This window comes from Alexandromys fortis, unplaced genomic scaffold (assembly GCF_014885135.2).
Source record: "Alexandromys fortis isolate MF-2015 unplaced genomic scaffold, M_Fortis_MF-2015_v1.1 scaffold_111, whole genome shotgun sequence".
NCBI classification, from domain to species: Eukaryota; Metazoa; Chordata; class Mammalia; order Rodentia; family Cricetidae; genus Alexandromys; species Alexandromys fortis.
The window spans coordinates 4,570,454-4,586,773 of NW_026067996.1; the positions used below are offsets into that span (position 1 = coordinate 4,570,454).

At 44.5% G+C, this 16,320-nt stretch overlaps 1 protein-coding gene across 1 annotated transcript in view; it reads right to left on the bottom strand.

Moving 5' to 3' along the window:
• Nucleotides 1–16,320, bottom strand: part of Lrig1 (leucine rich repeats and immunoglobulin like domains 1) — a 99,949-nt gene that overhangs the window by 48,412 nt on the left and 35,217 nt on the right. The window contains exons 2-3 of the mRNA XM_050160271.1: nt 14,046–14,117; nt 5,012–5,086 (exon numbers count right to left, since the gene is read on the bottom strand). Coding sequence (XP_050016228.1) covers nt 5,012–5,086; nt 14,046–14,117 — 147 coding nt within the window. The remainder of the gene's footprint in view (nt 1–5,011; nt 5,087–14,045; nt 14,118–16,320) is intronic.

Here is a 16,320-nt window from a genome sequence, read left to right on the forward strand (position 1 = left end):
TTGCATCTCAGGTGAGGAGTAAACACTCCCGCCACAATACACACACACCACTTGAAGAATATTAGCAACTGTTGCTCAAATTCTAATTAGTGTTAATAATAAAAACCCAGAGTCAGATTATCAGGGTAAATGCTGAAAGATCAGAGAAGCAGAGCAGCTAACCACTGGTTCTTACCTCTATGAAATCCTCAGACCAAATGGAGATTCCTGTCTCTAAAAGTCCTCAGACTGAATGCTTTAAGATCCAGCCCATCCATATCCCTTCCTGTCTCCACATTCCTAGTGTTGGGATTGAAGGTCTGTGATTCCCAAGTACTGGCATTAAAAGTGTGAGCCACCACCATCTGGCCGTTTCTCCTAAGAGATCCATCTGCCTCTGCCTCTGCCTCTGCCTCCCAGGTGCTGGCTAGGATTAAAGGTGTGTGCCATCACTGCCTGGCCTCTATGGCTAACTAGTGATTCTCTGCACACTCTGGTCTTCAGGCAAACAAAATATATCCATAAGAGAGTTCTACATCCAGCAAAGTTACATCTATGACCTTGAACTACTATCTGTCTCTAAAAATATAATATACGGCAAAAAAAATGAAAGGTAAAAAAGGATATTAGCAACTAGTTATGACTCAGTATACATCTGCCTGTGTTTCAAACCAATTCTGAGGGTCTTTGCTCAGGTCCTGAAATCATAAATAATTTCCAAAGCTGAGTGAACTCCCTGTGTCTCCGACTTCTAGGGAATGCTCATGGAGAATAGGCAAGGAGGATGTCTGCAGATCACAGCTCTCTCCCCTTTAAGATTTGCTTTTCAATTACACTTTCATTGTTAACTGATCTCTGCACTGGTTGCTCTTCCAAAGGATCTGGATTTGATTCCACATGGCAGCTCACAACCACCTGTTAACTCCAGTTCCAAGTGAGATGCCGCCATCTTCTGACCTCTGTGGGCACAGGCATGCACACCGTGTGGAGATATAACAACCATACACGTGAACTGAAATAATGACTTCAGCATTATCCTTAACACTAATGCAAATAAACCTGTTCTTTGACAGATACTTTAATTGAATCAGAAAGCATTAGCCAACTGAAACTGTGCTGGATGATCCGGCTCCCCAAACTCTCAAACTCTTTTTTGATGCCCTAATAGTAAAGGCACAAAACTGAACCTCTTCCATGAGGCCTCCCAAGGCTGACACCTAGAAAGAAGAAAATTATGATCTGAAAACCCAGTCCCGTAAGAAAGACACAAGGAGCACACTCTAAGGCTGGCACCCAGAATGGCAGGTATCAATGCTGAAAACCACAAAGCTACTACCTAAGGTCTCAAGTACCAATAGTAGTTCAAGCAGAGGGTAAATGTGCTTTCTGTTATACTGCCCTCTTCTCAGGTTCTAGGTCACAGAAGGAAAGTGAAAAGCCGAGTGGATCCTTTTACCATGTTTCAAGTCCCACATTTAAGAAGAAAAAAAAAGGAAACGTGACGTCCCAGGCCACACCTGCACCAGTGACAATGAGACACACACACACACACACACACACACACACACACCTGGTCCCTGCTTTCCCTTGATATGTTTATTGAAAAATTTACCCCAGAATGCTGCCCAAGCTTCCCTAACTCACATGGCCCCAGCAGACATACACTCCATTCCATGGATCCTCAATTTTTTCAAAGTGAGTAACGACTTGGAGCTAGACATGGTGGTTATTACTCCAAATCCTGAGGCAGGAGAATTCAAGTTCGAGGACAGTCCAGACAACATAATGAGAGCCTGCCTCAATTAAAAATGTCTTAAAAGTGCTGGTATCGGGCAGAACTGGAGTTCTGTCAGTAATACGCTTGCCTTACAAGCACAGTGACTTGATTTCGACCCTCAGAAGCCATGTAACGATGCTGGGCACAGAAGTACACATTTGTAATCCCAGAGCTGGGGGAAGTGGCGACAGGAGGATCCTGGGGCTCACCTTCCAGCAATGTCTAGTCTAATGGGTAAGCTTCAGGTCTATGAGAGAAACTGTCTCAAAGAAGGTAGATGGTTTTCCTGAAAACGGCACTTAGCCTCTGGCCTCCACATGACATCTGTGCAACTGAATGAACACACACACACACACACACACGTATACATGCACACAAGTATTTTAATGGAGCTAGGGGTATACCTGGACAGGCATGTGCCTAGCATATCTAAGGTCCTGAGCTTAATCCCCAGTATTACAAAATGATGTAACTGAAACAAAGAATTACAAGGTAAAGATTAGAAGCGTCCATGCCCCGCCATATCTTTATGCACGGCATCTGGGGCAAGCTCTACACAGAAGGGAAGGAGCGGCAGAAGAGGCACCCACTAAGTCGTTAGAGAACACTGCCACCTCTTAGTTCTGTGGTCCTGAAACACAGAGCAGGTGTGTTTCAAGAAAGCATATTGTTCCAAGTCTGAATGACTTGCAGTGGCTTCCCTGCCTATTCCCATCAGGAGGGAAATGGGCCTTCTGCTCATCTGCTGGAAGCAAAATGGCCTATAACCATGCTCCCCAGACTGCCAACTGAACCGCTTTTTTTTTTTTTTTTGCAGGCACCTGAAATATAGTTTCGAAACAAAAAAAGATAAAGACCCTTCAACTTCTAGTTTCAGAGAAATTACTGCTCAAGTCAGAGGAAACAAGAATAGACCAATGAGTGGCTGCCAACATGAATCTGCATTTCCCAAACTGAATCACAACAGAAAGGGAGGCTTTTTTTTTTCTTTTATATATTTCAACATAGTCTAATGGAAGAAGGGGAATAGGGCCAAACAGCCCCACTGCTCCCTGGCACTGGTGCCAAAGAACAGAAACAGTTTTAGTTAGTAGAGCAAGGGAAAATTCAAAGAGCCACAGGTCCAGGCACTATGTCAGGGGACCTCCTGCCAGTGGCTCAGAATCACCTGTAAGGGCATTTTTGTCCAGCCTCGGTCCTACCGCTGTCTTACAACTAAGAAGAGTTTTGGTGAGCTACTCCTCCCTGGCTTCGTCACCAAGTCAGGAGCAAGCGGAATGAAACCAGCACTTGTACTCGAATGAGTGGGCAAGTGGCCTTGTTAAATAAGGACTGTGATGGGTGTGGCCCGATGCTCCACACTCTAGCATGCCTGGAGCTGACAGGAACTGCTAGTCTGCGATCTGGGCTTCCAGAAGCCACAAGTTAAATCTTCAAGTGCTGTGCTTCTGGACACACAAGGGATTATCACATCCCTAATTAGCTTCACATAAGGCTAACTGACCTAATTTACCAGCAATTAAACACTCTCCAGATGCCGTGCACAAAGGCCAAGTAGATACAAAAGAAAACCAGACCTTTGCCTAGCTAAAAGGGTTATAGCTTTCCCACAGGCACCTTACACAACAAGGGCTGGTCCACAAATCCTATGGTCCTAAAAGTGAGAGCTCACCAAGGTCCACAGAGCTGTGACTAGCCACCAGCCAAAAGCAGTGGCCAGGTATCATGTCGCATGGGGGTAACAAACGCTTTCCATGTGTTCTATTCCCCATTAGTCCTGACCTTGCCCATGGGGAATGTATAAAGGAGAAGGAACACATTTTGTAAATGAGGGAGAAGAAGTTCTAAGAGCATAAGTCATTTTTCCAGGATACAGAGAGTGAGTCATAATTCTGCTCCACGGGTTCTCCTGCAAGCTACCAGGCCTCATAAAGGGTTAAGTTCCAGGGCAAAGTGCACAGGACACAGCGCCCGTGGCCAGAATCAAATCTACAAGCTACTCCAGCAGCAATCTTACTAACTTCCTGCTAAGTCCCTCTGCTCAGCCTGCTTAGCCTGTGCTGAGAAAACGATGTATACAGGTGAGACGATGAATCCTAAAGCCAACAAATTAAAGGTATGCAGGGAGTAAGTGGAGATGGGAAATCCAGTATAACAAGGTATTCTGCTGGGGAAGCTGCCAATGAAACCTGGTAGCCATCATTCCTGTACTCGGGGCACATGTGGAGAGACCGCTGCATGAGCTTAGACCAGTGGCACTTCACCTGATGCCACAGGAATGGGGTGGAGCCAGGTGTATAATCCCCAGATAAGGCGAGGAGCAGCTTAAATGATAACACCCTCAAAGCTCCCTCCTCTTCCTTTTTGGTTAAGCCCCTATATGCCTTTTCTCATCTTCAATATTTGGTCTACAGTAACACACGAGTCTGAATGTCCCCCACAAATTCAGGTTTTGCACGTTTATTCACTGGCAGATGGTACTGTTTGGGAGGTCGCAAAACTCATAGAAGCAAGGGCCATGCAGCAGAAGTGTACCAATAGGAACAGGCTGTTGGAGGTTACCAGGACCCTAGTTCTCGGCCCCTGCTGAGATACCACATGCTGGTATACCAACATGTGGACAGCCATTGCCACAAGCTCCTACTGCAACAGACTGATCCACTGGCCCACCTGCATCTGCTATGAAGAGTCAAAACCCCGAAACCTTGAATCAAAACCACTCTTTCTTTGTACAAGCTGTTCCCATCAGGTGCTCTGTCACAGAGATGTACAGCAACTTCCATACATAGGTCTTGTCCCAGCTAACACTTGGGGGTGACATCCTGATGTTAGGATGACTCCAGGGCTCTGTGGTAGTTTTTACTCTCTTAGGGCCATAAAAGTAAACTGGGTTTACCGAGGAAACTGACATAGTTCACTCTTCTAATCTAGTTTATTAACCCAAGCTGGAACTTAACTACTAAAAGCAAGAGAGTCTGGTCCTGTGTACCTCTAGCAGGTGTGTGGGGCGTGCGGCTGGAGGAAGGAGGTATGGGGACCAATTTTTCCCAAGTTAGAAAAGAAGCAACAATTCAACTTAACACCATAAACTTCCAAACAGTGAAACAAAGTGCTTGCTATGATCATTACCAGGCAACACTAAGAAAGGCCCCTGTTTACCAGAAAACACACGGACCCACAAGCTCTTGCTAGCAAGTATCAGCAACCACCACAGCCCCGCCGCGCAGCCCAGGGTCTCCAGGCGGCAGCACTTACAGAGAGAGAGAGACAACGTGTGCGGAGGCAGTGCCCAGGGATGGGATGGCTGTCAGCTCATTGTTGTTGAGGTACCTGTAAGAACAAGAGCATTTAGTTAGAAATCACATACAAGAAAAATAACAAATCAGTGCTGTAGTTAACCATAGTAAGGCTACAATGAGATGTGAAATAAAAGATAAGGGATTTAGAATCATTTTTTTAAAGGGAGACAAGTCACATTAAGTTAAAAAAATAAAAAAAAAAAAAGCCTAACCACTTATCACATCCCTGGTTAGAAATAAGCATAAAGAGGAACTATGGAGCTATGCTCTGGCTTCCTATCAAGCTCAGAAATCGACTAACAGGAATAGTAAAAACAGGCCATGGTGTGGGTTCTAGCCAAATGTCTTCTTATGACCATCCACAGAAATGATCTTGATGAACTAAAGAATTTGGGGATAGGAAGAACTGCTCCCTCCAGGTTACTCTAGCTCTGTGTCCCACACAAGGGGACAACATGAGAATGAGAGCTGAACACAGGTATGTTATTCCAGAGGATTCAGTGTGCCTCTGATGTAACAGGGGGATGGACTCACACCCTCACCTATTTGAGGTTCCTCTGAAGTCTCTCAGTGATGTACAAAAACAAACATACCATGCTTCCGCAAATAGACATTTTTGAAACTTCTCTGCAGATGGATTCATTCTCCAGGATCCCCTCCCATTACAATATTCCAAATCCAGATTTCCACAGTTAATATCTCTTAATGGAAGGGAAGCCCACAACCCGAAGCACAGCCTGCCTGTCTACCCACAAAGGCTGTGTAATCTGGCCTCTTTACAGGGGCATACATTTCTAAATCTGGGAAGGGAATCCAAAACCAGACTCCCAATGTGAGTCCCAAATGCTCTAAGAAACCCAAGGTACAAAGTCAGGCTTCTGAGGGGATAGGCTAGAAAGAAACAGTATTTAAAAAGAGGAATTGAGGGGATAAAAATGGATTATCTTGCTCCCAATTTCTTAAGGGAGGTATATCTTGCAAAAAGCATCTTGCTCCATTTGAGGACAAGACACAGAAATGACAGCTGTATTCAAACAAGTACACGACTTGGATACTTGTTTGAATAATATGGCTGTCTGCCATCTTTTCAGAAATGAATAGAAGGGGTGGGGGCTTGAATTATCTCATTTGCTTTCTTCAAAGCCACAGTCAGTTAGGAATGAAGCTTGGCAATCACTGACTGTGGGACACAGAACGCCTTTTTCACTAGCCATGACTGAAGCATCTGGCAGGGAGAAGGCAGGTCTGTGTCATGTGGCAGATCTCTTCTCCACTTAAAGAGGCCTTGTTTGTGGAAATAGACAATTAATTACTTTAACAGTCTCTTATCTGACTGCCCCTTAAATCACATAGTTTCTGCTTCGCCGTTATCTCTTCCTGCCCTGCCATTTCCCATCACAGTGTGGAAGTACTGAAAACTCTCATCAGTCCTAATCTCAACCAATAAATCTTCGTAATACCCACCAGCGTGCTGATTACTAGGAAGGACCCTCACATCTCATCAGAGCAAGAAAAACGGTCAGGAGTCTGTTGCCAACAAGTCATCCTGCATAAGAACTCATTTTTTTATTTTCTTTTTTTTTTTCCTTTTTTTTAAAAATTTTTTAAGACAGCATTTCTCTGGAACTAGTTCATGTATACCTGGCTGGCCTCGAATTCACAGAAATTCACCTGCCTCTGCGTCCCGAGTGATGGGATTAAAGGCACCGGCTCAAGAACTCATTTCTTAAGGATTACTGGAAATCAGAGGATGGCGGTGGTAGTAAAAAATAACAGTAGTGCTTTGCTAGAGACTTACTGAGGTGGGCACCATTCTAGGAGCTTTCCATGCACTACACCTCATCTTTAGATACCAAGATCCCAGGAACATCCCTGTACACCAATGAAGCAGCCAAAATACTGAGATGTGCAATAACCAGACCACGGTCACCACAAACACCTGACAGTGGCTCAGGTAGTCAAGCTTAGGATCTAAGTTTTCTAACAAATACCCATTGCTTCTTTGTAATTACAGCCCAAATTCCATGTGCATGAGGTAATTTTATCTTAGCAACGACTTTGAGTCAGATACCAGCAATTGTTATTCCCTACATTACAGTAAGTTTAAGTCCATTTAAATACATAGCCTGGGTTCCTATAACCCCAGACTAGTACTTCACATATATGACACAGCCAGGTGATGAACAAAAATGGACAAATCAGAAAAAGAGCAAGCTCACAGGCTAGGAAGGATGGGACAAGCTTGAACACTCATAATCCCTCAGGTGACATCAAGGTTGTTTTCCTGCCTGCTTACCGTAACTTGATTTTGAACTTGAAAAGAGAATGAGATCAGTGCAGGTGAACTTCAGCTGAGGAACCTGGGCTCAGGCCAGCCGTGCTATGCCTATGGCACACCGCTGCACTTGATACATACCACAGAACTAAATGCGCGAGAGGCGAAGGGGCAGGCTAGCACTTCACATCTCCATGAGCCTGCTGGAAGTGGATTATGCAGGAACAGGAGACCACGGCTAAAGATTAACAGGGAATTGTATGTCTTGATGAGCAGCCCCGGAGCAACAGGCTTGGTCAGAAATAGCAGGCTCTAATTTCAACAGGGCTGCCTGATTTATGGAGAGGACAGTTGGAGCCCAAAGGAGAGGAACTAACTGCACAGCTAGCTAACTTTTGTATCGTTTCTACTTTCAAGAAGTGAAAAAAATGCAGGTTCAACATAAGCTGCTAGCTCCATCGCTATTAGCTCCCCAGTTGTTTGTCCTGCCGAAAAGAGAATGCAATCCTCAGAAGGCAAAACCGTCTAACTCGCTCTGAGACATGAAGAGCTGTGTGCCAGACTGAAATAGAGACTGGTCAAAAATAGCACTGCTGGGGCACCGAAGGAAAAGAGGCTGCTGGGTGTTTAGCAGTCTCCATGAATACAGGCACTTTAGAGGTTAAGGATAGTGGGTGATGAAATGCTTTCACTATCTAGGGTTCTACTCTTCCTCACGCCCTGTGCCCTAGCAGCTCCCCGCTGACTCCACCCACCTACCCCCACACCCAAAACTTTACTTCCACTCAAAACACTACAAATCTCCCTAAAATGCCTAGCTTTTATAAACCATCTCCTGATGATTCAGGACCAGAGCATGAATCATGGCCCAGCCCTGAGCTGGAGGAGGTGTAAGCAGGGTCAATGAGATACACAGATTACCTGACCCCAGGTCAGAACCTGGAGGTGGGATGCTTCCCACTGACCCTTAAGGTCAGCTTGGACATTCTGATCCTGCAGCCTTCTCTCAAAGCTTCTGCTTATAAGTAATAAGTAGCTTGTTAAAGGGAGTATTACATGTTGCAAGATGCACGGTGTCATAAAGGGCAGGCCACAAAGGTGAAATTAGGGGCTGAGGGAGAGGTAGTGAAGTCTTTATTTACTTGAATGGCTTAAATGGACACACAGAGTTTCATACACTCCAATGAGAATACAAGGAGTATTCAGTGAAAGACAAAGCTTGCTCATACTTCAGGCACCTGCTCTGCCCAAGAGGAAGCTCCCGAGACGGTTAGGAGAGACTTGCATGTTTGTTTCACACAGACATGTGCACACTACACGTACTGTTTGTTCAACACTGCTTTTCCCCTTAGGGATAGATCATGAAGACCTTTTGGCCACCAGCAGAGTTTATTTACTTTACTAACTATTTAGCCAATTGGCTCTTTGTAGACAGAGTGGCTGCTTTGGGCTATCTCCTAACAGATGGAACTGCAATAGAATTCAGGTTGAGAGTTTGGTTGGTTGTTTCTTACAAGGAAAAATCCGTTAGCGGTAGTGTTTAAGAGCAAACGTGAGCTTTGAATCGGGGCTTCAGCTACTGGAGAACAACACTGACACATGATTTTCCTTGGTAAGATTTTATGGTATATGCAGCTGATCAGATAAAATTGTTTTATATAATAATACAGAATATTGTGTGTTAGAATTCATGAAGGTTTGATCCGGGACTCCCTGGAAATACCGGAAGCTCAAGAACCATAGATAAATATAGAGAGAGAGAGCACCTGTCTATAACCTGAATGTGTCCTGGGAACCCGCAATCATCTCCAGATTACTTAACACACCTAAGATGATGTAAATGCTAGGTAAGCCATTAGATTACACTGTTCACGACATAAGCACAAGAAAATAGGTACATCTGTACATGTTTCAAACAAGCATTTCTCAAATATCAATTAGAGATTGGCTGATCCACAGATGATAAATCCATGGATATGGAGAATTAGTTACTTTAAGTTAATAATCCACATGACAGGAAGGGCGAATGACTGCTATGTGCCCAGCTCTGCCCAGTCCTGAATAACACACCAGTCCCTCAGGAGTCCACTCAATTTCAAGTCCACTCTAATGAAGAAACAAAGGCAGTTACCGAGTAAGCAGCTGAGCAGGGAGTTTTGGGCATGAGGTCACACAGCATGGATTTTTAAATCACAGAGGCTTAGGTCTTCTACTCCTTAGCAATCTAATGACCTTCAGCTTGCCATTTAACCCTGCTGTACCTTAGTTTCCTCCTTTATGAAATGTAAATAATACAAGTACCAGAGTCACAAGGCTTGGGCAGGATCCAGAAATAAATCTAAAAGTGAGAAATACTTAGCAGTCAGCACTAACAGCAAAAAAAGCCCATCGGAACCTTGCTCAGTATTCCAGTCTTTCTTTACATAACAACCACTGTGCCCTCCCTCCGCACCTGTGCTTGTACATGCACACGGGCAGGGGAAGGGGGAGCACAGGGCTTCCTTGCCCTCTCCAAGAAGCATGGAGGGCACAGCAGCATAGTAGCAAGCTCTCCCAAACCACCCGCGGTAGTGTGATCTGAGTGTCTTTGCACAGGACTGTATAAATAGCCTCTTCTTAGAGGACTCGGTGTCCAGCATTCTGGTGGATGCACTCCCTGCTGGGCTTTCCTCGGGGTTGTAAGAGTGAGGACTGTGACTTGGAAGCAGCTGCACATAGCCATATCCTCTGGGGGCTCTAAAGGGCTTGCTTTCTGTCTCTCCTCAACGCACAATGCTATGTGGTTCTAGAGCTTCCAAAATTAAACCACTGCTAAGTCACTACAAATCGTGCTGGCCTTTGCTCCAAAGATCACAAGGGAGAACTGCCTGAGCCAAGTTAATTTGGAAGCACTGGTGTGTTGACTGTGGGCTGTGTTCTCTTTCCATTATCTTACCTAGGTCCCACCACTCACTGCCGGTAACTCTCTGAGTTACCAGGACTTTATTACAAGTCTCTTAGGGAAAGCCCTGGGTCTCCACCAGTGAGAAGTTAGTATTGCTACTCTGGGTATGATGAAAGCAACTCACCGTCTGCAGAGGTGGAGACAGTCATGGTGGCAAGAAGTCCAATCTGTCAGCCTCAAGGATGTGTTACTAAACAACACACTGAGCACGGAGACTCCTGGGTTCAAAGGCAGGGAATCCTGCATCCACATCAGTGAGGAGCTACAACAGGACTGACTACGGGCAACTACATCAATGTCACAGGAAGGGGAAAAACCCAAGAGCAGGAACAGACCCGGAGCAGAACCACAAATCCAGCCATTTCCCCACCAGGAGGCCTTGTAGCCACAGGGCAGTGGGTGAGCTGTGCACACTCTGCCCCTTACTAGCTGTGAGCATAAACTCTTGAGAAACCTGGAGCTGATGGAGACACTACAGCTGGAGGTCCAGGGAGCCAAGCAAATGAGAGAAAGAAGGAAGCCTCTGAGCAAGAACAGGGATGGAGGGAGATAAACACAGAAAGTGCTCTTCAGAGTGCTCACCATACATATGAATGACAGGACACAGAATGCATTAACAGAATTTAAAAAATATACATCAAAATGAATGCAAAACACAATCCACAATGAGCAAATTCAGAAGTCTGAGATAAGATGGATGAAAAGTAGCACAACCAAATCATTCTGGTACTGAGGCAATAGGAAAAACACCAAAAATATTGATTCTGTCTGGATTCAGATTTTTTATAATTTTGTTCATTGTGAACTTTCTAAAACATTCCTCTTAACTTTTAAAATATAACATCAAAATATCCATTATCTTGGCTAGTAATATTTTGGTGCCCTTGTGACATCAGTGCCTAAGGACAGGCCCTCATCTGCCTCACCCCAGTCATAGCCCTATTTTGGATCTCACTTATTATTTTGTATCTCACCTATTTTTTGTATCTCATCTAGCACAAAACAGACACAGGAATAAGTATAAACAAAAGCCTATGGTGTCACAGGAAATAACATCATTTTAATCTCTTCCAATAATATCTGAGACTGACAGAGAATCTGAACATATAATAATCTCAAGAGCCAACAACATCCTGGACCAAAGCAAAGTGCTGGGTTATAAAGCCATTGGCTCCTGGCAGACTACAATTATCAACCTAAGTAACTAGGGCTGGCTGTACTGTGTCCTCTTCCTCAAATTAGTGTGTGGAAGCACACATCTAGGACATCAGAGTATAAATATATTTACAGATAGGGCCTTTAAAAACGGTGTTCAGGGTCTGCAGCTCAGTGGTGTGGTACAGTGTTGAGCTAGGATGGTCAAGGCTCTGTGTTCCATCTCCAGCACAAGGGTAGGAAAATATCATTGAGGTTAACTGATATCATACAGGTAGATCCTGAGTGATGTGACTGGTGTCTTTATAAGAGGAAATCAGGACACAACCATATGCACAGAGGAAAGACCACGTGAAGACATAGCAAGGGGCAACCATCTGCAAACTAAGGGGAAAGAGCTCAGGAAAAGCTGGTCCTACAGGCTTCCAGCTCTCAGAACCATGAGGACTCAGTCTGCTGTTGAAGTCAGCAGCCTGCGGGATTTGTTACTGAGGTCTCGGGCCTCTTCACATTTCATCCTACCATCCTGGCTAGCTCAACCTCACGGGCAAATGAAAGACCAACACAAGGCATTCCCAAACTCCTTGCAACTCTGCCATTTAACTCTGGATGTCTAAGCTTTGTAAAAGGACATAAAACCCATAATGTTTGGACATGCCGAATGGGAGTGCGGCTATTCTACAAACTGTATCAGTGGATGAAGTTAAGGTTTGATTGGATAAGATGCTATTACAGAGCAGAAGAATAACCCACAAGGACTTTTATCAACTACTTGTAGTAAAAATGTACAAAGAATTTAATAATCTGATAAAATGTCTATAACAGTAAACTTGAAAATGATTTTATAGTAGTTTTATATAAATATTCATATAGAGCATAGACTTTATGAGTGGACTGAGAACAGGGACAAAGGGGACAGGAACACGACAGGATGAGACTGGAATGGGAGGATCCAGTGGTTGGGAGAGATGGGGTTGAGGGAGGGAATGTAGGGAGAGACAGCTACAATTAAGGGGCATTTGAGTAGAACTATGGGAATCTAGTGCATTAGAAACATCCTGAAACATATTAAAGTGATCCTAATAAAGTCTCCAAATAATGAGGGGGGGAATTTAAATTATGTATTTTTAAATGTGAGGATTAGTAAGTAAGCCAGATACAAAACCATAAACACCTGCAACTCTAAGCACTCAGAGGCTAAGGCAGGAGGATCTAGTGACTTTGACCCAGCCTGGGTGACACAGCAAGATCCTGTCTCAAAACAACAACAAACTGTAATATAGATTCTGATCCTAAAACGATACACATATATGTATGCAGTCTGCAATAAATAATCGCAGCGGCTCTGCGTTGACTTATGTGAAACTTCTGTAAAGCTGCTGTGGAACTAAATACCTGATAATCCCAGTGCATGTAGCCAAACAGAATTCATGACAGTAAAGAGAATGATTAATTGGGCAATGGTGGCACAAGTCTTTAATCTCAGCACTCGAGAGGCAGAGGCAGACCGATCACTGTGAGTTCAAGGCCTGGTCTACAGAGTGAGTTCCAGGACAACCAGAGCTACATAGAGAAATCCTGTCTCAAAAAACCAAAAACCCACAAATCCCCCACCCCCAAAAAAAGAATGACTGAGGACTGCATTGAAGGATGCTCCAAGAAGTACCTGGTGCTCAGCTCTGCTAGGAGATACAGGGAAGGCGAGCCTCTACTGCCTATGCTTTTATGTCAGATTCATGGGAAACACAGACAGTGGGCTAGCACCAGGTATCACTGCTGACTAGATGATCCTACTTCTGTGGGACCTGTGAGAAAACACCAGGACAGCTTCGTATCCCGACTGGTCAACGGGGTTTTCTATCTCTCACACACCCACCTGGCAACCATGATTTCCAGAATGCCTACTACACTGAAGCATGCCCTTCACAGAAAACAGGGGCTGCAGCAATGGGAGAAATTTAATATGGTGCCCCTATATCTATGAGGACTACACTCTGTCCCCCATGGATACCTGGAACCCTACATATAGTCTTTTTCCATATGTAAATCAGTTGTTATAAGAGATTGAAAATAACTAAAAGAACACAGAAAAAAATTTATGTGAATTCAATCTCTTACACAAAATCTTATTGTATTTTCATCTTTTCACTTAAAGAACTACTTTAGAGCTTCTTTTTGGCGTATCCCATCGTCACTATCACCAAACCTGTGCTTTGGGACCATTACTAGGGAAAACTGGCATTACTTAACATAAGCACAACAATGCCAAGGCCGACGATCTGATAAGTGGGCAATTGGCACGGACAGTGTACACAGTCTGTGACCTGGGCAAAAATGCAAGACTCCACCGCACTGCTCATAATTAGTGCAACTTGAGCTCATGAACTGTTTACTGCTGGAATTTTCTACTTTGCATTTTTGGTTGACTGTGGGTAACTAAAACCACGGATGAGAGAGATCATCCTAGTGCCACTTGTCAGTGAAGACCCGTATGCAAAGTGCCTTCCTACAAGCTGAGATCACCTGCCCAGGAGAGTGGGAACAGTGTACTACGAAAAGATTCCCCGCCCCAGACCTTTCTGCCCTCCACCCCTGTGGGTTTAGGGAAACACTTACACTTCCTGAAGATTTGTCAAATCCTCAAAAACACCGGAGTCAATCTCGGAGAGTTTGTTGTAACTCAGGTTTCTGATAAAAGAGAAAGTGAAAAACAATAAATAGTTGACACTATATCAAAGACTAAGAAACCTCTCCTCACCTCCAAAGAAATCAGTCCCTCTGCCTAGTGACCTCTCATCCTGCTCACTGTTTAGTAACACACACTGAGCTCTGTAAACATACTTCTCCTCACCTGCTTCAGTGCACATAGAGTGCACAGGACACAGTTGGGAACCCGCACCGCCGGAGCAGACTCAAGCAGACTTCAACAGCACCAGCTGGCTACCTGACACTTGAAAACTTAGGTGGGTCAGTCCTAGTCCAAATGCTTTGCACCAGGTCAAGTCCACGGCCACTCAGTTTTTAAAATTACATTTATTGGGACTGGAGAGATAGCTGAGCAGTTAAGAGTACTTACTGATCTGGCAGAGGACTTGAGTTTAGTACCCAGCACCTACAAGGCTTACAAGTGCCTGTAACTCCAGTTCCAGAGGACCTGACATTCACTTCTGATATCTGTAAGCTCATACACGCATGCAGTGCACAAACATATACTCAGGAGCACACACATATAAAGTAAATATTTAAATTACATTTGGGGTGTGTGTGTGTCTGTGTGGGGGGGGGGGTCAGAGCCAACTTGTGAAGTTGGTTCTTTCCTTCCACCATGTGCGCCTTTAAGCAGTGGTTCTCAACCCTCCTGATGTTACCACCTTTAATACAGTTCCTCATGCAGTGGTGACCCCAACCATAAAATTATTTTTGTTGATACTTCGTAACTGTAATTTTGCTACTGTTACGAGTCGTAATGTAAACATCTGTGTTTTCTGATGGTCTTAGATGGCCCCTGTGAAAGGGTCATTTGACACCTCCCCCACTGTGACCCACTGCTCTAAGTCATACATTCTCACTGTTACTTTGAGAGAGGGTCTCTCCATGTTGTCCTTGCTGGTCTGGAAATTGCTACATAGACCAGGCTGGCCCAAGAACTCAGAGACCAGCCTACCTCTGCTAGGGTTAACAGCACACCATCAATGACTTTTTAAAAATTAATGTTTAACCAAAGTATCAACAACAAACACCAGTTACAGAAAGAGAGATCAGGCTGTCAGCACTTCACAGTCTAAGCCAGCAGTTCTCCACCAAGAGTGATTTCACACACACACACACACACACACACACACACACACACACACACACACACACAGAGCAATGTCTAGAGAGATGCTCAGCTGTCAGTGATGGTAGACGATGGCACTAAGATCGTGGTTTGAAGCTGGAGAGACTCTCAGACACCCCACCAAGCCAAGCAGTCAGTGTCTCATAATCAGGCATCCAGCAACTCAGGGTCAGTACTAGTCAGACTGAAAATCTTGGTCTAAACAAGAATCTAAGACTAATTTTAAAAAGTTCAGGAGCATAGACAAAGTTCATAGGCAGCCTACACCGATGAACAAAATTAGGAATGACAATCCCAAGAGAAGGGAGTCAACAGGTGGGGATGTATGTTGGCGATAACCCCAGCCAGGGAAGCCACACACAGATGCAGCATTCAGGTAGTAGCACCATCCTGTACAGAACTGGGTGTCTCTCCCAGGCACTTCTAGCTCTAGCCTTAGATGCAGACAGAGCAAGTTCAGCAGTGTTCATTCAGCTTAGCTTCTTTAACCACAGGCTGAACACAGCCAGCCTAATCCATCAGGAGCAGAAGCCACTGGGGGTGATCAAGATAAGCATTCACAGCCTTCCAGTTCCTGGCCACAAGTCCATCCAGGCCTGGGGGGGGGGGTCAACATCTTTCATCGTGGCTATTGATTCCCTTGACATTAACGCTAATTAACAATACTACCAATCATAAACGGTGACTATCTTTTAAACTTACTCCAGAGACATTTCAATCAATACTACCCTAGAGCTGATAACCATTTCACTCTGAACTCAAAGACATTCATCTAAATAAAAGTCACTCTGCACTTGAAACGAATGGCCCATCTGTGTTCACGGCACAGTCTGAATTAAAAGCAATTTGTCCAGAGATTAAGTTACCATAAAGACTGAAGGTGGTAATTTTTAAAACACATACTGAAGTCAAGTATGAGCTTGACCACGCTTAGGGGGCGTTTACTAATGAGGATGCAGACATTAGCAGCTTAGACCTGGGGAGAAAACCCAGCTGGAGAGAATTCCCTCCATCGGTGAAGGGTATTGGGACACTGTCTTGAGGGGCAACGAC